This window comes from Neomonachus schauinslandi, chromosome 16, assembly GCF_002201575.2.
Source record: "Neomonachus schauinslandi chromosome 16, ASM220157v2, whole genome shotgun sequence".
NCBI lineage: Eukaryota > Metazoa > Chordata > Mammalia > Carnivora > Phocidae > Neomonachus > Neomonachus schauinslandi.
In genome coordinates, this window is record NC_058418.1 from 3,620,520 (window position 1) to 3,640,633 (window position 20,114).

General features: G+C 46.7%; 1 protein-coding gene and 1 long non-coding RNA gene across 2 annotated transcripts in view; both read right to left on the reverse strand.

The window, feature by feature from the left end:
* Positions 1-5,651: 5,651 nt before the first annotated feature.
* LOC110573625 lies at positions 5,652-9,246 on the reverse strand. The gene is made up of 3 exons (XR_002479916.1): positions 9,128-9,246; positions 6,158-6,234; positions 5,652-5,769 (listed from the first exon to the last, which is right to left on the reverse strand). It is a non-coding gene; the product is annotated as an uncharacterized LOC110573625 (long non-coding RNA).
* A 3,488-nt stretch (positions 9,247-12,734) lies between these two features.
* The window catches only part of CACNG6 (calcium voltage-gated channel auxiliary subunit gamma 6), a 43,981-nt gene continuing 36,601 nt past the window's right edge, over positions 12,735-20,114 (reverse strand). The window contains exon 5 of the mRNA XM_044911338.1: positions 12,735-13,049. Coding sequence (XP_044767273.1) covers positions 12,811-13,049 — 239 coding nt within the window. The 3' untranslated portion in view covers positions 12,735-12,810. The remainder of the gene's footprint in view (positions 13,050-20,114) is intronic.

The window sequence follows — 20,114 nt, forward strand, 5'->3', positions numbered from 1 at the left end:
TAAAATAGATGAACTCATAACCCACTTTAAGCTGCCTATATAAAGATATCTCATGGTTGCTTTAATTTGCATTTTCCTGATTATGAGTGAGGCTTATTGACCATTTGGGGTTTCTTTTCTGTAAACTGATGATTTGTACCCATTGTTCACTTTCCAGCTGAACTGTTGGTCTTTTCCTTTCTGATTTTTATATATATAGTAGGCACACCTTTCCTTTGTAAGCTGTGTGCCGCAAACATCTCCTTGAAGCCTGTGACATATTTTCATTCCTTCTGTATCTTTTAATGTTAGCTAGTCAAAGTAATTCATCTTTTAATTTATATGTTGAGGGACTTCTCATTGTCTTGACTAACTTTACATGATGAATATACTCTCCTATACCTTCTAAATTAAAATGTTTTAATTTTGTTTTTCACGTGTAATGCATCTGATATTAATTTTTGTCTAAGGTGTGAGGTAGGGATCTAATTTTTCCACTTGGATAACCAACTGCCCTAGTACCCTTTACTGAAAGACCCGTTCCTGATGAAATATGCTCACTTCTATTTCATCGGCACTGCCTTCCATTATTAGCGTACTTCAAATTCTTGGATGGAAATGACGAAAGGAGAAACTTGATCTGAAAAGACTTGAAAACAATAAAGAAAAAGGTGGGACGCCTGGCTGGCTCAGTTGATAGACTCCTGGGGTTGTGAGTTCAAGCTCTACCTTGGTTGTAGAGATTACATTTATTTTTTTTTAAGATTGATTGATTGATTGATTGATTGATTGATTGATTTGAGAGAGAGAGAGAGAATTCACATGCATGAGAGAGGGAGAGAGAGAATCTCAAGCAGGCTCCCCAAGGAGCATGGACCCTGACATGGGGCTTGATCTCAAGACCCTAAGATCAGGACTTGAGCAGAAACCCAGAGTCAGATGCTTAACCACCTGAGCCACCCAGGTGCCCCTAGAGATTACATTAAAAAAAAAAAAAAGAGGGAGGGAGGGAAAGAAAGAAGAAACTGAGTCATGTAAACTAACTAAAGAAAAGACAGAACTAGAGATACCTCAGACGATTACATCCACAGGCTCAAATATCATTTAGACTTTTCCTCTCTGTATCTCTCATCCTTGTTTCTATTTCTGTGTTATCATTATTATTCAGACCAGCTGTCCTGAGGAGTCTGGGACTGACTATGACAATTCTAGGCTCACAGCCTTGCAGACTTTTAGCCAAAGAGGTAAGGGGGGTTTTCACTTACTGGATCAATTTAGAAAAAGATATTACCGGCTACCTTTGGAACACGCTAGAAACCCACTCACAAAAGACTTAAGCACAGAGGAAAGAAATCAAGCATTTATCTCGCCTTTCATTTATAACCAATACGTTAGCACAACCACAGAGCTGAGGAGGCCAAGCTTCTACTTAAACATTACTACAACTAATACATAAAGAAGAAAACCTCCAAGACTATCTTTGGCTAATGCATGCCCACCTTATCAGGAATAATAACAGAGGATATGGTTTAGCATCTTTCACCCATGTATCTACACGGTAGGTAGAAAACCCGGGCCTGGGGCGCCTGGGTGGCTCAGTAGGTTAAGCGACTGCCTTCGGCTCAGGTCATGATCCTGGAGTCCCTGGATCGAGTCCCGCATCGGGCTCCCTGCTCGGCAGGGAGTCTGCTTCTCCCTCTGACTCTCCCCCTTCTCATGCTCTCTCTCTATCTCATTCTCTCTCAAATAAATAAATAAAATCTTTATTTAAAAAAAAAAGAAAGATGGGGCGCCTGGGTGGCTCAGTCGGTTAAGCGACTGCCTTCGGCTCAGGTCATGATCCTGGAGTCCCAGGATCGAGCCCCGCATCGGGCTCCCTGCTCTGTGTGGAGCCTGCTTCTCCCTCTCCCACTCCCCCTGCTTATGTTCCCTCTCTCGCTGTGTCTCTGTCAAATAAATAAATAAAATCTTTAAAAATAAATAAATAAATAAATAAAAATTAAAAAAAAAAAAAAAAAAGAAAACCCAGGCCTGCCAAGCCCTAGACCGGAGGTCCACAAACTTTTTCTGAAAAGTATTTTCAGCCTTTGTGGACCATAGGCTCTCTATGTTGCATCATCTCTGCTCTTAAAGCATGAAGGCAGCCATATCTGTTATGTAAACAAATAGGTGGGTCTGTGTTCTAATAAAACTTTATTTACAAACACAAGTGATGGGCCTATCGCCAACATCTGTCCTAGACCAACGCTTTTTGAAATCTGAATGAATCACCAGAATAAGAACTGAAGTAAGCCAGGAAATATGTGTTCTAGGATGCAATGGGAGACTTTTTTTGCCCCTTCCTCAGTTTTCAGATCTGTAAAAGTGGGAAATGGGGTGCCTGGGTGGCTCAGTCATTGAGCGTCTGCCTTCGGCTCAGGTCATGATCCCGGGGTCCTGGGATCGAGTCCCGCATCAGGCTCCCTGCTCAGCAGGAAGCCTGCTTCTCCCTCTCCCACTCCCCCCGCTTGTGTTCCCTCTCTCACTGTGTCTCTCTCTGTCAAATAAATAAATAAAAAATCTAAAAAAAAAAAGTGGGAAACAAGCAGGATAGGATGGTTTCTGGGGTCCTCTCTGTCCTGACATGCTGAACTTCTGGAGCCATCCATCCTACCGCAGAGGTGGTTTTGCCTAAGGGAGGGGGCCCAACCAACATCTCTTTGTGAAGAGACCCAGCCGGCTCTGCAACCTGCATGGGGCTTGTTTCCCAGGAACTTTGCAGCTTGTCCTTCACCCTATAGCCTGAGTCAGTCTGTAAAGTACAGTCAAGGCGACTGGGTTGGGAAGAGGGTGAAGGGGTCCAAGAGCAGAGAGGCCTCCTGAATCCTGGGGCCCTGGCCTGTCCCAGACTCTTCAACCTCCTTTGGGTGTGTCAGTCTCTCTGCTCTCACTGTGTGTGCTTGGGGGCGGGGGGGTGCACTGTGGGAGGTGAGGACAGAAAGCAGAGGAGAGTGAGGGGTCAGTAAGCCTGGAGGAAGGGAGAGAAGACTCAGTCTGGATTTCCATGAAAGGCACACATGATGAACCTACAGGGGCCTCTGCTCTACAAAGAGTCCCTTTCTCTCTCTCTTTCTCTCTCAGACACACACACACACACACACACACACTATTAGACCCCTCCAGCCGCCACAGTAACACCCTGTAGATTGGGTGATTTAAACAATAGACATTTATTTATTTCCTTAGTTCTGGAGGCTGGAAGTCCAGGATGGGGCGCTGGCCGACTCAGCTTCTGGTGAGAGCCCTCTTCCTGGCTTGCAGAAGCCACCCTCTCGCTGTGTCTTCACATGACCTTCCCTCTGTGCTCATGCAGTGGGTGGAGAGAGAGAGAGACAGAGAGAGAAAGACAGAGACAGAGAGAGAGGGCGAACTCTCTGGGGCTCTTCTCATAAGGACACTATCAGATCAGGGCCCCACTCTTATGACCTCCTTTAACCTTAATTACTTCCTTAGAGGCCCATCTCCAATATAGCCACACTGGAATTTAGGGCTGCAACATAATGCGTTTTGGGGGAGCACAAATACTCAGTCCATAACACACACACATACACACTATTCTATGCAGACACCCACAGAGAGAGCTACACAGACCCTCTATGTGTGCACAATCACACACACCGATTCACACTCTTGTGGGTTCAGCTCGTGTACCCCCAAAATTCATGTGTGTACTAACCCCCCTGTACCTCAGAATGTGGCCTTATTTGGAGAAGGGGTCACTGCAGACCTAATTTGAAAGATGAGGTCCTACTGGAGGAGGGCGCAGGCCCTTCGTCCAATATGACTATGTCCTTATAAGGGAACTTTGGGCACAGAGATGCACACAGGGGGAACACCGTGCGAACATAAAAGCAGAGATCGGGGTGATGTGTCTACAAGCCGAGAAGCACCAGAAGCCAGGAGAGAGGCCTGAGACAGAAGGAACCAGTCCTGCTGACCTTGGTTCCTCCAGAACCAAGAAAGAATAGACTTCTGCTGTTTAAGCCCCCTCCCCAACCCTCCACCCCCAGTCTGTGCTGCTTTGTGGGAGCAGCCGGGAGAACAGGCTAACCCAGGGAACTAGGGAGGCAGCTGGAGGCCGGCTGGCAGGAGGGAAGCATGGCTCTAAGCCCCGGGCATATGCTACACTGTCCCATATGCTACACTGTCCCGTAGGAATTCATTAGCAAAACACAGATCCCAAGATAAACGACTAAGAACTTCAAGATGGTGAGTGCAGAGCACGAAGCCCTGAGCACAGGGTCCCTGCTGAATGTGAGGGCCCGCAGCACTAGTTGGAACTGGCCAAGCTGGTGCCCCAGCATCAGTCAGCAGCTCCCAGGATCGGTGCACCCGAAGGCGCATCCCCTTTGCTCCCCTCCGCTCCCTGCACAGCCCACGGCTGACCAAGTGCTGAAGCCCCCGAGGGAGTCGCTGGGCGGGCGGGGGAGCGGTACCTCTGTTCCTCTCCTCGGGGAAGTCATTCTCTTTAAAACCTGGGAGCTCTTGGTGGCCATCTGTCTCACCATGTGGAGGAAGCCGGTCTTTAAGGAGAAACACGAAGATGACTCAGAGCATCCGCCGAGGAGCTGGGATGCCTGCAGCTTTTGTTTTCTTGCTTCTGACTGCTTCCAACACTCAGCATCCTCCCTCTCCGTGCAGCTTTCTTGTTCAGTCATTCTGGGAACCCTCGGAGCCAAAAAAAAAAAAAAAAAATTAAAATAAATGACACCCGAGAAAGTTTTCTGAGTCGGAGCCAGTCTGAGAATGGATTTTGTTCTGAACAGAGTCTGGACAAATATTGTTAAAATCGCTGGCCCTAAAAGATATCATTTATGGACATCCACTCTGGTATTCATCCTAAATCACTACAGCACACCTTTCATTGTAATGAAGTGACTCCCAACCGTTTGTTCGCTAAAATTCCAAATGCAGGATGGCGAGGGTTGCCCACTGGTGTTTTCCTAACTTGTGTCTTCCGGGGTGTGGGGGGGGGCATGCCGGGGAAGAGGCCAGGGCTGAGGAAAGGGGGTGTCCTTTGTTTTCAGATGGTGTTGGGTCTACGTTCAGCTTATGTGAACCTAAGGAAGATTTCTTAAAATCGCCAGGACTCCACGTCCTCATCATAAAGAGAGAGAGATACCAGATAGGGTTGTTACCAGCAGTAGGACCTACTGTCCCTGTTACCCCGGGACTGGGGCTGGGGCAAGGGCTGCCCCAGGATGTGGGAACGAGGAGTTTCACAGGACATGGACATTTCAGGGCTAAGACTGAGAAAGCTCTGGGCAAATGGGAACAAGTTACAAATTCGTTCGTCACCCTCATCATAAGCGTAGGAGCTTGTAAGCAGGCGTGATCAGAACACTGGCACTCTCCTTCCGCCCCCATTACCCTAACACACCCACGTCACAGGTCTGTGCCCTTGGGAGACATCCAAGGCAAGTCTCATGACCTTCACAGTCATCTTAGGTAATAAAGGTGTCCAATTAGTCACATGCAAGGGAAAAATAGTGTCAGTTCAGTAATTGAAATGCTTTTGGCAGGTTGCCTGCAGCAGCATTGGGCATGGTCAGCTTTTTCTTTATTTCCCCACCTGGAGCTTCTGCTCCTCCGCTCCTGCTCCTCAGGCCACCGTTCTCACCTGCATACCCCCCGGTGCCTGTAAACGCATCTCCTCCAGGTGCTCACAGAAGGACCGCCTGCTCTGTCTTTGGGGTCCATCAGCCCATTTCCAGCCTCTCTGCAGGGTTCACCTTGCACCTCCAGGTGGCGCTGGTGGAAAGCACAAAAGACACCTGATTCCTTCATTCTGTCCCAAATGTCTGCAGAGCTGTGAGCCACAACCTTGAGCCCTCGAGATGGTTCAGACTTGAGCCGGACCCCATTCCTCTCTGAGCCTGCCCTGACCCCATACTGAATGCTCTGAGTGGTCCAGTGGAAGCTATCCCCCTCGGAGCTTGAAGCCAGGAACTGGCGTGCTTGCTACCCTCCTGTGTGGGGACTCACAGCTCTTGGACACAAACACACAAAAACAACATAACTCTTCTAATTCCAACACCGCTCTTCCACACCTTCAGGTGAACATGAACCCCAGCCCTGACACCTGAGCAGCACTCCTCAAAACCATCAAAGTCATTCAAACCATCAAGGTCATTCGAACCATCAAGGTCATCCAGAACAAGGAGTCTGGAAACTGTTGCAGTCAAAAGGAGGCATGTTGTATCAGTGTCATGTATCCTGTAACAGAAGAAAGGACATGAAGTAAAAACTAAGGACATCTGAACACAGCATGGACTCTAGTCAGCAGCAATGTATCGAGTTTGGTTCATTAATTGTGACAAATGTACCGTCGGATATTGACAATAGGGGGAAGTGGTAACAGGTCAGAGGATAAATGGGCGTCTCCGTATTCTCTTTGCAATGTTTTTGTAAATCTAAAACCATTCTAAAATTAAAAGTTTCCTTGTTAAAGGGCGAGGGAAAGCAGCACGAGTGCCGGGTCTGGGACCAGGTAGAGGATGATTCGGCTCGATGCCGGGACCCTGCCACCCACGTCTCTCTCTGCCATGCAGGTCTTCCCAGCGGAGGCCGGGATGCTGTGGAGCAGATACTACCCTCCCCACTGTGCTCTGCCCAAATTCCCAACCTTACAATCCATGGGCATACTACAGTGATGGCTGTTTTATGTCACTAAGTTTGGGCTGGTTCGGTATAAACCGCTAGCTAACCAGAAGAGAGAATCAATGCTGGGAGCCGGCATGGCTCCTGCTGGCTGCCAGTTTTTGCAGCTAGGTGGCGGCCAATGATTGTCTCCAGCCCAAGGAAGACGGAGAAGAAGCAAGGCACCCACTGTTGTCGCCCAAAATCTAACGTCCAACACAACCTCACTGAGGACTGTAATGGTGATTTCCTTGCAGAACCCCAGTCCCATCCTGCCCGTCTCCACACCAAGACCCTCATTTCCAGCCTCAAGCCGTTTGCCCAACCCCAGGAGGCTCCCCAAAGCGGAGCAGGAACCACACACACGGGGGTCCCTTTGCCCTGTTCCAAAGACCCCCGTTCCGGTTCTGCAGTTTGAGAAAGGGGGCAAAGCTGTGGAGGTCACACTCTCTCCCTGCTCTGTTTTCAGCCCCACAGTTGGTCTTTTGCTGACCCTTCAGGAAATGAGATATAGTTTATTGCGACATCACACTCCCCAGAGCCATCCCCCGCTGAGCTTCTCTCACTGTGAGTCCTCACTGACCCAACAAGAATTCGGACCGTCAGATTCCAACTCATAAACTAGCATTACCGTATGCTCCAACTGCTGCGTCTGGGCATGAGCCTGAAAGAATCGAAAGCAAGGGACTCAAAGATGCATATTTGCATCAGATATTTGCACACCCGTGTTCACAGCAGCACTGAAGGTAGAAGTGATCCGTCAGCGGAGGAACGGATAAACAAAATGTGCTGTATACATGTGTATTAATCAGCTCAGACTGCTATCATAGAATATCATAGCTGGGTGGCTGAAGCAACAGAACTGTGTTATCTCATAGTTCTAGAGGCTAGAAATCTAAGATGAAAGTGCCGGCAGGGCTGGTTTCTTCAAATACAGTCACATTGGAGGTGAGGGCTTCAACATATGAATTTGGGGCAGACAAGGGGATATTAGACAGCCTTAAAAAAGGAAGGAAATTATACATTTCCCCTGCTACAACACGGATGAGCCTCGAGTAGATCATGCTCAGTGAAATAAGCCAGGACCCGAAAGTACAAATACTAGACGAAACCACTTACATGAAGTTCCTAGAGTTGTCAGATTCATAGAGACAAAAAGTAGCTACCCCGGGGCCAGAGGGAGAGGGGGATGGGGGGTGACTGCTTCACAGAGAGTTTTGCTTTGGGAAGACAAAGTTCTGGAGGTCGACAACAACATGAACGGACTTCATGACACCGAGTCAGTCCGCTTGAGGGCTTTCTTTGCTCTTGGCGGGCATCGTACTTCCGGCAGTTAGACCCTGGTCTGGGAGTCAGGAGACAGAAGCCTGGGGCAGGCTCCCTGTCTTGAGCAAGCCCCTCCCATTTCTGGAATTGTCTTATTTATCCAGCTATTTAACAAACATTTATTGAGCACCTACAATGTACCAGGCTTTTTTTTTTTTGGAAGGGTTATTACTATTTTTAAAAAGTAGCCAAGATCCCCACCTTCATGGAGCTTATATTCTGCTTGGAAAGAGGGACAGAACCAAGTAAATAAATATTTATAGATTGCGATGAGTGTTCGGCTGGCTATAAGCAGGGTGATACAATATAACATAATGGGTATGTGGAGAATATAACATACTGGGTGTGTGGAGGGGAGGTCTTCCCTTTAGGAAGGGAGTCAGGGAAGGCTTGGAAGGAAGTGTGTTTACGAAAATTAAAGACTGCAAAGTATCCAGCCCTGAGGAATGTAAAGGGAATGCCCCTCAGGCAGGAATTTCAACAGGTGCAAAGGCCCTGAGGCAGGGGAGAGTTGGTATGTTCTAGTTCTAAGATCTGAGCATGAGGCCAGTGCCGCTGGGGGCAAAGCAGGCTGGTCAGAACAAAGCGCAGGAAGAAAGGTAGGAAGCCAGATCACACAGAGCCATGAGAAATCTGAATTTTTATCTAAGTGGTAAAGGAAGTAGAGCATGAAATATGCCTTCATGACACTGAGAAGGAAGACACGCAAAGTCCTAAGTACTCCTTATCTTATCTTTGGCTTTTCACATCTCACACTTGAGTGCCCCTTGTTTTTCCTTGAGGAGGCAGTGAATAATGTTTAGAGTAGATTCTGCACCGTCCCCTCCTCTGACTCCCCGCAGAGATCTTTAGGCTCCTGTGAATGGTGCTGCTGGGAACATTCATGTACAGGTCTTTGTCTGAACACCTGTTTTCAGTTATACGAAACACCCGGAATTGGTCAATCCACAGAGACAGAAAGTAGATGAGCGGCTAGGGGAAATGGAGAGTAGCTGTTTGGTGCAGACAGGTTTCCTCTGGGGTCATAAAACGTCTTGGAACAACACTGAGAATGTACTAAATGCTGCTGGATTGTTTGTTTAAAAATGGCTAATGGTTAATTTTACATTGTATGAATTTTCCCTCCATTAAATCATTAAATAACCTTGTAAACATCGTGAAGGCTAAACAAATATGTCTGTGGGTCTCATCTGTCCCTCTGGCCATGAGCTTGAATCTTCTTCAGGCTTTAAAAAAAATAGAAAGACAAACATTACACAGAAAAATATACATGGTTAGATTCCATTTACATGAAGTTCAAACATAAGCAAAATGAAACATTTTCTTTAAAGAGTAGAATTATAGTTTGCAAAACTACAAGGAAAAGGGTAGGACTTATTCAAAATCCAGGTTGTGGTTGGTAATCTTGGAGCTGGAGGTGGGGATGAGCTCAGCTAAGAACATGAAAGCAGCTTCCAAGATCCGAGTTCTTTTCCTCAGCCAGGGTTCTGAGAAAGCGAGTGTTTTTTATTCTGATTCTTTAAATGGGATGTTGGGTTCTTACACACACTTTTGCATATCTGATGCATTCCACATTTAAAAATAAACGTTTGCTGAATTTCAAAAAGACACATGGACGTAGGGTAAAACGTTAGCAACAGGGGAATGTGAGTGAAGAGTATGTGGGTCTTCTTTGCGTTATTTTGATTCTTGCAACTTCTCTGTAACTTTGAAATTATGTTTGAAAAGTTTTAAAATGTATTTAGAAAGGACAGGATTGTAGATTTCAAGAAGCTTCTATTTTCCTTTACTGCAAAAAATATAAGATGAAGAGAAGCAAGTTAATGTTTCGGCAAATTAATCCACAGTACGATGTGGTTCCAGTTACTAGTCGTTGGTGGGTCTCTATTCCTTTCCCCCACCTCTGAGAAGCCCACACAGACCCTGGGTAGGAAAGAGGGTGCAGAGCACAGGCCCCCTGCACTAACAGCCGTTCCCAAAACCAAGCGGACATCTCTCAGAGCCTCCCCGAGCCAGCTGGCCTCAAAGTCAAGTAGGAAAAAAAAAAAAAACGTATTGCTGATCCCATTCCCTGGCTTTTATCTGAGTTTATAATTACACGTTCATTAGCGTGATTATGTGATGAATATCTGTTTCCATCACCAGACTGTCAGCTCTTTGGGGGTCCCATTTGTGCTCTCTACTGTATGCCGGGCCCAAAGTGCCACTCGATAATAAGAGCAGCAGGGCTGATCTGAGTCATGCCCGGGTGCCAAAGCTCTGCAGGGAGTAGGACAGCATCGCTCTTGGCAATGGCTCTAGAAGGTAAGCCCTGAGAGGAGCTCTCTGAAGGGATGAAGAAGTGGAAGCCCAGCAGTCCAGCAACGTGCTCGGGCTGTGGAAGGTGGAGCTAGGGTTTCCCTGGCCACTGCCCCACGCCTCCTCTACCTGTCAAAGGAGGATGGGAACCCCACCCATCCTCAGTGCAATGCTGACTTCAGTACAGAAAGGAAGGAAGAGAGTGTCCTACCAAAGAGTGCCCCACTGACTCTGAGATGGGGGTGCGGTCTCAGTGAACCAACAGAAGGCCACTCCACGTTTCCTGGATGAAAAGGAATCTCCCCAGTGAGGAGGTTGCTGGGAGCCCTGGGATGATAATTGCAATTATAGCTACATAATTATTTATGTCCTATAACACGTCGTGTTATAGAAATATTATGTGGCATGTTATATTATAAATATTATGATATATTTATACATTATATATATTATGTTCCATATATGTAATATTATGAATCCTATATTTATATAACATGATAGGCTAGTAATACAACATTCATATAAAGATTACTATAATATATAATTATGTTACATCATATAGTTATATAATATATAATTGTATTTATAATGTATAATCAAATATAGAAATGCTTAAGAGAATGCTAACATGTTAAATATAATATCCATAGTATTATTAATAACCAAGTGATTATAACATAATCATAGCTATATATAATACTGGTATAATATATAATATTATATATGTAATTATATTTATAATTAAATATAGCAACACTGAAGAGAATCAAACTCTGGGTATTAACACATTTGTATTCATAAGCCAGCACATAGTCCCAATTTTAAAAAGTTTTTTAAAGATTTTATTTTTAGGGGCGCCTGGGTGGTTCAGTCGGTTAAGCGCCTGCCTTCAGCTCAGGTCATGATCCCAGAGTCCTGGGATGGAGCCCCACAGACTACTTCTCCCTCTCCCTCTGCCCCCCCCCCCCCCCTGACTTGTGCTCTCTCTCTCTCTCTCTCTCAAATAAATAAATAAGATCTTTAAAAAAAAAGATTTTAAGATTTTAATTTTTAATCTCTATGCCCAATGTGGGGCTCTTGGACTCGTGACCCAGAGACCAAGAGTTGCATGCTCTACCCACTGAGCAGCCAGGCATCCCTACCTTAAGTATCTTTAAATGTTGAGAAATTGAGAAATAACAGATCAGCTTCGGCTATTCTGTGTAACTGAAGAATGTACTCGAGTTGTGATTTTGGGGTTGAAATACATACCTGGTCTTCACAAGGTGCAAGGCCGGCCCTTTGGCCCGAGGGACGGGAACCCTTGACCCGGGCCTTCCTTCCCCTTGGTTTCCGCAGCTGCTGTTCTAGTTCCTACCAGCATTCTGTTCACGTGATCACTGCATTCCCTGAGGAGACAGCTCTCCCGCAGGCGCGTCCCCTCCCGCAGTCTCCTGGGGGCCATGGAGGCTCTTCCATCATGCACCTCAGCAGTCCCCAGCCTCTCCTAGGCCCCCTGCCCCAGAGCCACGTGCTCATCTTCAGCACCCGTTCCCAGGTCCTGGACTCCATGCTAGTCTGCTGGGGCCACCCTAACAGAGCACCACAGACTGCATTGTCCTGGTTCTGGAGGCAGGAAGCCCGGGGTCAGTGTGTCTCAGGGCTTCCAAGGACCAGAGACCGCGAGGGAGAATCTGCGCTGGAGTCTCTCCCCTGGGCTCATAGGTGACTGGCCGCCTTCTCCCTGTCTCTTCCCTCGGGCCTGTCTGCGTCCTAATCTCCCCTCCGTATGAGGACACCAGTCACTGGAATAGGGCTTAATCACGTCTGTACAGACCCTCTCTGCAGATCAGGCCTCGTGCTGAGGTCCTGGGGATTAGGACCCCAACACAGACATTTGGGAGGGATGCAGTTCAACCCACAGTGTTTGTGTCCTAAACTGCTGCATTTTCCTGTCACTCTCTGTGGGTTTCTTGACATGTGACTCTGGGGCTGCCAAGCAGCATGCCACAGGTTTCTGGAGAGCACGAGGGGGTCACTTTTCTCTACCCCGGGACGCACAATCACACCCAGACAGACTCCAAATAAAAGCTGTTAAATTTCCAAACTTTTAATCCCAAGCTGACCATAGCAAGGTCAGAGCCAAAGATTTCCCCACCCCCTCCCGTTTCCCCAAGGTTCAAATGAGTTGGAAGAAGTCTCTCCCACAAGTGAACACATCCAGATCTGGGAAATGAATCGGTCCAACTCCCTCCTCCCAAGACCCCCTGACCTCATCCCCCCACCCCACTCCCTAGTTACCCCGTCAGGTCGCCCCCAGCCTTCCCTGGGGACCCTCGTTTGCAAAAAGCCTCTCCCCATCCTACCCCCAAGCATCCCAATTCAGCCACAGAAAAGAACATATTCACAGAGGGAAAAGACGAGGCAGGTTTGTGCAAACCATGTGTGCCCCACAGTTTCTCCAGGACGGCGTGGGGGGGGCAGATTTGGGGGACAAAATGGAGAAAAGGAAAGGTTTAGAAGGAGCTTGCAGAAGGCACAGTGGTGGCTCTAGGTAGCCCTGTGCCCTTGCTTGGGGCAGAGTGAGCCCCAGGGCCAGGGAGGCAAGGTGAGCAGGAGAAAGCAGCCCCCCCCCAGCAGCAGGACCAGGCTGGCCCCCACGCCACAGCCCAGGGACCAGGAGTATTCATAGGTCAGGGCGGGGGCCGGGGGAGGCTCAGGGCTGACTCTCTGCAGGAGGGCTTGCACGGAATGCCGGAACACCTCCAGGCTGACCAGGAGCAGCAGGCCTGTAGGGGGAGGACAGGCACGGTGCTCAGGCCCCGGGGGACCCGGGCCCGGGTCTGAGCATTTCCCTAACACACCCCATCTCGTCCTCGCTCAAACAGCAATCTGGGGGACCCTCAGCACCGCCCCACCCCATTCATCCAACAGCTCTTTACCAAACACCTACTACACAGCACGCACAGTTCGGGAAGCTGGAGATAAAGAGGGAACACAACACAAGCTGATAGGGACAGAAGGACAGAGGGACAGAATGGTGGCCGCCGGGGCTGAGGGCCAGGGGAATGGGGGCTGCTGCTTCACAGGGACAGAGTTTCAGCTGGGGAAACACGAAAGTGAAAAAGTGGTGGAGATGGATGACGGGGCTGGCTGCACCACAGTGTGAGCCTACTTAACGCCACACAATCGAAAACAAAAATGGTTGAAATGGTCAATTTTGGTTATGTGCATTTTATAGGCTTAAAAAAGAGAAAAAGCAGGGGCGCCTGGGCGGCTCAGTCGGTTAAGCGTCCGGCTTGTTTTAAGCTCAGGTCATGATTTCAGGGTTGTGGATCAAGCCCCACGCTGGGCTCCACACTAGACATGGAGCGTGCTTAGGATTCTCTTTCGCTCTGACCCTCCCCCTCCTTCAAATACATACATACATAAATATATAAATAAATGGAAAAAGCAAATCCTGGAATCAAGAATAGCAAAAATCAAATGAAGACTCCATAAAAAATATATATATATTAAAAAAATAAAAGGGGTGCCTGGCTGGCTCAGTTGGTAGAGCATGCAACTCTTGATCTCGGGGGCAGGGGCGGGGGGGTGATTTCAAGCCCCACGTTGGGTGTAGAGCTTTGTTTGTTTCAAAACAAACAAACAAACAAAACCAAACAACAACAACAAAAAACTCCATCAAGGCTTTTGGAAAGAGTGATGATGGAATCTGAAACAGTCCAACTCATAAAAGCACAGAGTAGAACATGGTTGCCAAAGGCTGGGGGGAGGGGATATGGGGAGATGTGGGGCAAAGGGCACAGAATTCAACTATGCAAGGCAAATGAGTTGTGGGGATCTGATGTACAGCTGGGTGACTATAGTTAGCAACACAATCATACACTCGAAATCTGCTAGGAGACTAGATCCTCAGAGTTCCCACCACACACACAAAGGTAGCCATGTGGGGTGATGGATAGTGTGAACTAGGCTGACTGTGGTGATCAATTCATGACATGCATGTATATCAACACATCAAGTTGTACACCTTAAAGATCTACAATTTCCATTCATCAATCATACCCCAGTAAAGCCCATTAATCATACCCCAATAAAGATGAGGGATCATAAAATGAAAAGAAAGGCAGTCAAGTTGCAATGCAGCTTGATTAAAAACAACAATGGCAAGAAAAGAAGAAAGAATAAGACAGACAAAGACCCTAACCTCATGGAGCTTATATTCTACTTGGACAAGACAGGTGGTGAGAAAATAAACCAAGGCTTGCAAACCTCAGATGCCTGCAGGAGGCAACAAGAGAAAGCATAAATCAACGAGGCAGGTGAGTGTGGTGGGAAATATGACAGAGAGTAGCCAAAACTCAGCTTTGGCCAACTGCAACCCTTCAGAAATGGGGACTTCAATTGCCAGACCTTCTGATTTTTCAAGGATAGCTGGAATTTTTAAAATGATGACTATTTTTATGGAAATTTGCCCAACACCTTTAAATATTTGCTCAGAGAAATCTTTATGCACTGTCCGTCAAAGTACATTTATGGGTCATTGTTAGCTGTGGGCTGCCGGGTTGTAGCTTCCAAAGTAAACACATGAGAAGACAAGATTATTTCAGAGAGTGATGTGTGCCCGGAAAGGAGATAAAAACAGCGTGATGGGAAGGGGAGTGACATCCAAGGTACAGCAGGGACTTTAAGATGATGTCACCAGGAAAAGCCATTTGAGTAAGACCTGGAGAATGAAAAGAAGCCAGCCATGCACCAAACTAAGTGATGGCTGTTTCAAGGAGAGGGAACAGCTGCTGCAAAGGCCCTATGGTAGAATGAATACAGTGTGTTTGGGGGAAAGTAAGAAGGTCGGTATGGTTGGAGCAAAGGGAGTGGGGAGGGGAGAGTGGCAGGTGATGGAAGTAGAGAGGCCAGCAGGGGTCAGATCATGTAGGACCATCTGACGGTCATCCATGAGTCATGGGTCCTAGCTGTCTCCTCTCTCAGACTCTGGAGTCTGGCCCCAACCTCAGTCCCAGACCCTCCTTCCTCCCGGCACTCTGCTTCCCTGTGAAGTTTTTAATCAGGGGCCTGGAGAATGCAGCCAGGAATCTGTGTCCTGTGGGTCACTGGCTCGCCTCTTGGGCCCCATGCAGCTCAGCTTAGGGCACTGGAGGAGACGCTCTCCAGTCCCCTTTCTTCTTTTGCTACACGCATCTTTCATTCATTCAACAGATCTTAACTGAGCTCTCATTGTAAAATATATAAACAAGACTATGGGCGCCTGGGTGGCTCAGTTGGTTAAGCGACTGCCTTCGGCTCAGGTCATGATCCTGGAGTCCCGGGATCGAGTCCCGCATCGGGCTCCCTGCTCGGCAGGGAGTCTGCTTCGTCCTCTGACCCTATCCCCTCTCATGTGTTCTCTCTCTCTCATTCTCTCTCTCTCAAATAAATAAATAAAATCTTTAACAAAAAAAAAACAAGACTAACAAAGGCCCTGTCCTCCTGGACTCCCATCCCAGAGGGAGAATTGGACAATAATCAGGTAAATGTATTGCTGTAGGCTGAATCATGGCCCCAAAAGTTCATGTGTTAGCATCCTGACCCTGTACTTTCTCAGAATGTGACTATATTTGAAGATAGGGTCTTTAAAGCAATAATTAAATGTAAATGAGGCCAATAGGGCCCTAATCCAATATGGAGGGCAATATTGCTGGTGTCCTTACAAGAGGTGGTCAGGACACAGACCCACAGAGTGACAACCTTTGAGGACACAGGAAGAAGACGGCCATCTACAAGCCAAGGAGAGAGGCCTCAGAGGAAACCAGCCCTGCCTACACCTGGACCTCTGACTTCCAGCCTCTAGAACTGTGAGAAAACACGTTTATGTTCTTTAAGCCCCTTCCCCACTCCCAATCTATGGTACTTTGTTATGGCAGTGCAAGCAAATGAATACATACATAAATATATAATTCCGGGTAGTGATCGATTCTATAGGGGGAAAAAAGGCAAGGTAGGGACACAGCAGGTGACGGGCCTACTCTAGACAAGGTGGTCAACAGTGGTCTCTCTGAGGAGGTAATATTTGATCAGAAACTTAAATGATATGAAGAAACGAGACATAGGATGATCTAGCGGGAGAACATTCCAGGCTGAGGGGACAGCAGCGCAAAATGCTCTGAGGAGGAAATGAATGTGGAGTATCTGAGGAACAGCGGAGAAGCCAACGTGGCCAGAATGGAGGGAGCAAGTGGTAAGAGATGAAGTCCCACGTAGCCAGGAGCCAGGCCACATAAGACCCTGGAGCCATGTTATTCTAGTGGTAGTAATTTATTGTTCATTTACTGGCTTTTGAACCAGGCAGGAAATGGTTTAAAAATATGACTAACCCCAAAGCAAAGAGGTAGGATTTGGCCATGGGCTGCAGTCTGCGGACCCCTAGCCTTGACACACTAGCTTTGTGCCAAGAATCCAACCAGATGCTCTCGTGTCTCATCTCTTCCCACTAGACCTAATGAGGTACATATTATTATCATCCCCATTTTACAGAAGAGAACATTAAAGCCTGGAGAAGTGGAGCTTGGGTTTGAGCGCAGCCAGATCTACTCCGTTGACTATTCTGTTAGGCACATCACTGTACCTCCTCAAAGATCAAGCCTGATATCCCTTGTATGATCTAGAAGGGCCCACGTGATCTGGCCCCTGCCTACTTCTTCGGCCTCCTTTCAGCTGCTCTTCCCACCGTATAATAGTAGAGAGTAGGACTTCTTTCAGCCTTTAGATGCACCAAATTCTTTCAAGCCTGGAGATCTGTATGCATCCCTACTTACATTATACTTCTTCTGAGAAGCCTTCCCTGAGCACTGCCACTTAAGTCAACATCAGATTTCCCTATGATACATCTTCCTCTTACTTTTTTCATTTATAGCATTTATCATAGCTGGAATTATTTTTTTAAAGATTTATTTATTTGTCAGAGAAGAGAGCACAAGCAGGGGGAGCTGCAGGCAGAGGGAGAAGCAGGCTTCCCGCTGAGCAAGGAACCTGATGTGGGACTCGATCCCAGGACCCTGGGATCACAACCTGAGCGGAAGGCAGATGCTTAACTGGCTGAGCCACCCAGGCATCCCCACAGCTGGAATTATTAACATATATTAATTTATATTAGTACTGTCTGTCTGGCCAATTTCTATCTCTCTCAGTAAACTATAAATCCATGAGGGCAGGAACCTTGTCTGTCTCAGATCTCTAAAACATGAACAAACACCTGACGTATTTATTTTATGGAGAGAAACAATGTAACCCAAATATGTCCCTTTATCTAAGGAGAACTTAAAAACACAATCTGCCCAGTCCCTGATACCCAATATAACTAAAGTACTTACAGCATCAAATCCACCCCCTCACTTTCATTTGGATGTACAATTTGCAGAAAAATTTCATGCCTGAGATTTCCATAAAACACTTTTATATCCACACCTTCATGGCACCCCCAGGAATAACCCAGGTATGAGTTCAGTAATAACAGTAGCACCAAATTCCTACCATGCCATAAATTACACAAGAACAGGGATCATCTTAATCTTATTCATCTTTCTATCCCCAGTGGTACCTAGCACAGCATCTGGCACTTACTAAATATAAAAAAAATACTTGTTGAATAATTGGATGGATGAACAGATGGAAAAATAGATGGAGGGAGAGAGGGAGAAAGGAAAGGAGAATGGAAAAGGGAGAAGAGAGTGGGAGGGAATTAATGAATGGGTGGATGGATGGATGGGATGGACAGATGGATTAATGGGATGGATGTTTAACAAATGGTTACTTGGATGAGTGAGTTCAGGGATATAAGAATACCTGAGCTCAGAGATTAAAAAAAAAAAAAAATCTGCCCAAGATCACATGTCTTCAGAAGTTGGGATTCCAACCCAGATCTTTTGATTCCCTGTTGATTTACTGGCCCATCTTTTATACCAGTCTCCTCCTCACTCTCCATGCTCCAGCCACACTGGCTTTCTTTCAAGATCTTAAATTCACTGAACTCTGTCTAGCTTGGTTACTCATGAACTCCCTCTCTAACTCTCTGCTTCAAATCAAGTGCTCTTATTATGCACTCTCATAGGATTCTACTTTTCCTTTTCCTTTATAGCACCTAGAAGTTTGTAATTGTGGGATGATCTGTGATATTTCTGTGTCCTTAACCAGATGATAATCTCCATAAGGGAAAGCACCTTTCTGTCTTGTACACTCTTATACTACACCTACATACATGTACAAACGTGTTGTGTACAATGTGTCTGTGTGTGTACCAATGCATAAAATGAACACATGAATTAATGAAAGAAAGGAAAGAAGATGACTGATTTTCCCCCCCTTATTTAGGAAGATATCTAAGGCAACAAAACAATAAGAATTGGTCCTTATTATTTTCCATTCATATGCCCATGCTCTTGAAGACTCATTGTGTCTCTTTTATCCTGCACCAGGCTCTACCTCACTTGTTAGTTAGGGTTACCATGTACATTTGTGCAAGATTTGGCCTGCTTTATGCTCTGATCTTCATTCTGTTCCTCAAGCTTGTTAAGTCTTCTACAGCCTCTGCACGTGCTATTCCACCATCACCATCATCACCATCATCACCACCAACACCGCCAACATTGCCAACATCGTCACTGTCACCACCGTCATTGTCCCCATCACCACCACCACAAACATCACCAATATTGCCACCACCACACTCTGGATGATTCCTATTCATCCTTCAATTACCCGCTTAAATATCACCTTCTCTGAGTTCCTCTGACCCACCCTCGCTGCAATGCATACCCCTAACATGCTTCATCATAATTCTCATCACAATTATGGTTGAATTAGCCTATGTGTAAATACTGGTTACTGTCTAATTCTTTTTTTATATTTTATTTATTTATTTGACAGAGTGAGAGAGCACAAGCAGAGGGAACAGCAGAGGGAGAGGGAGAAACAGGCTCCCCGGGGAGCAGGGAGCCCGATGCGGGGCTCGATCCCAGGACCCTGGGATCATGCCCTGAGCTGAAGGCAGACGCTTAACGGACTGAGCCACCCAGGCACCCCTGGTTACTGTGTAATTCTGTCAGAATCTAGGCTCTGTGAGGGGAAGATACTATCTGTCTTGTTGTTAGTCTTATATCTCCAGCCCTTAGCACAGCGCATGGAACATAACAGGTGCTCAGTAAATACACAAAGGATAAATAAATGAAGCTTATATAATTGATGACCTTTCTATCCACCTTAGAAAACATTTGATCCAATGAGGACTACATTAACAAGATGCAGCATTTTTCTGGACTATCAACTCCAAGAATGCAACAATCCTTAAAGACCCCAGTTCCAATCTAAAAGAGTGTTTGGAGACCTTCCAGTTCCAGCTAATAATAAGGCTTAGAACTCCCACATTTGAGCCTACTAAGCCCTTGTGCTTCCCAGAATGCAACAGTGATTAGAGATGTCCTCCAACTTCCCAGCATGCAACAGTGCTTAAAGGCTCCACGTTGAAACTGGAGACACACCCCTCCCCTCGCCCCGCAGTACCCAACGAACAACAGGGCTCAGAATTCTCCTATGTGTGAGACCTCTATAGCCCTTGAGCTTCCTCCCATCACCAGCATACAACCCAGAATGCAACAATCCTTGGAGACCATTGGTCCAAATTTAAAATAGCGTTTGGAGACCCCTTTAATCTCTAGGCAACAACAAAGCTTGGAATTCTCCCATTTTTGAGCCCACTATAGCCCATGGGTGTCCCTCAACTCCCAGCATGCAACAGTGCTTGGACACCCTACTTCCCAGCATGCAACAGCGCCCGGAGATCCAACCTCCCAGCATGCAAC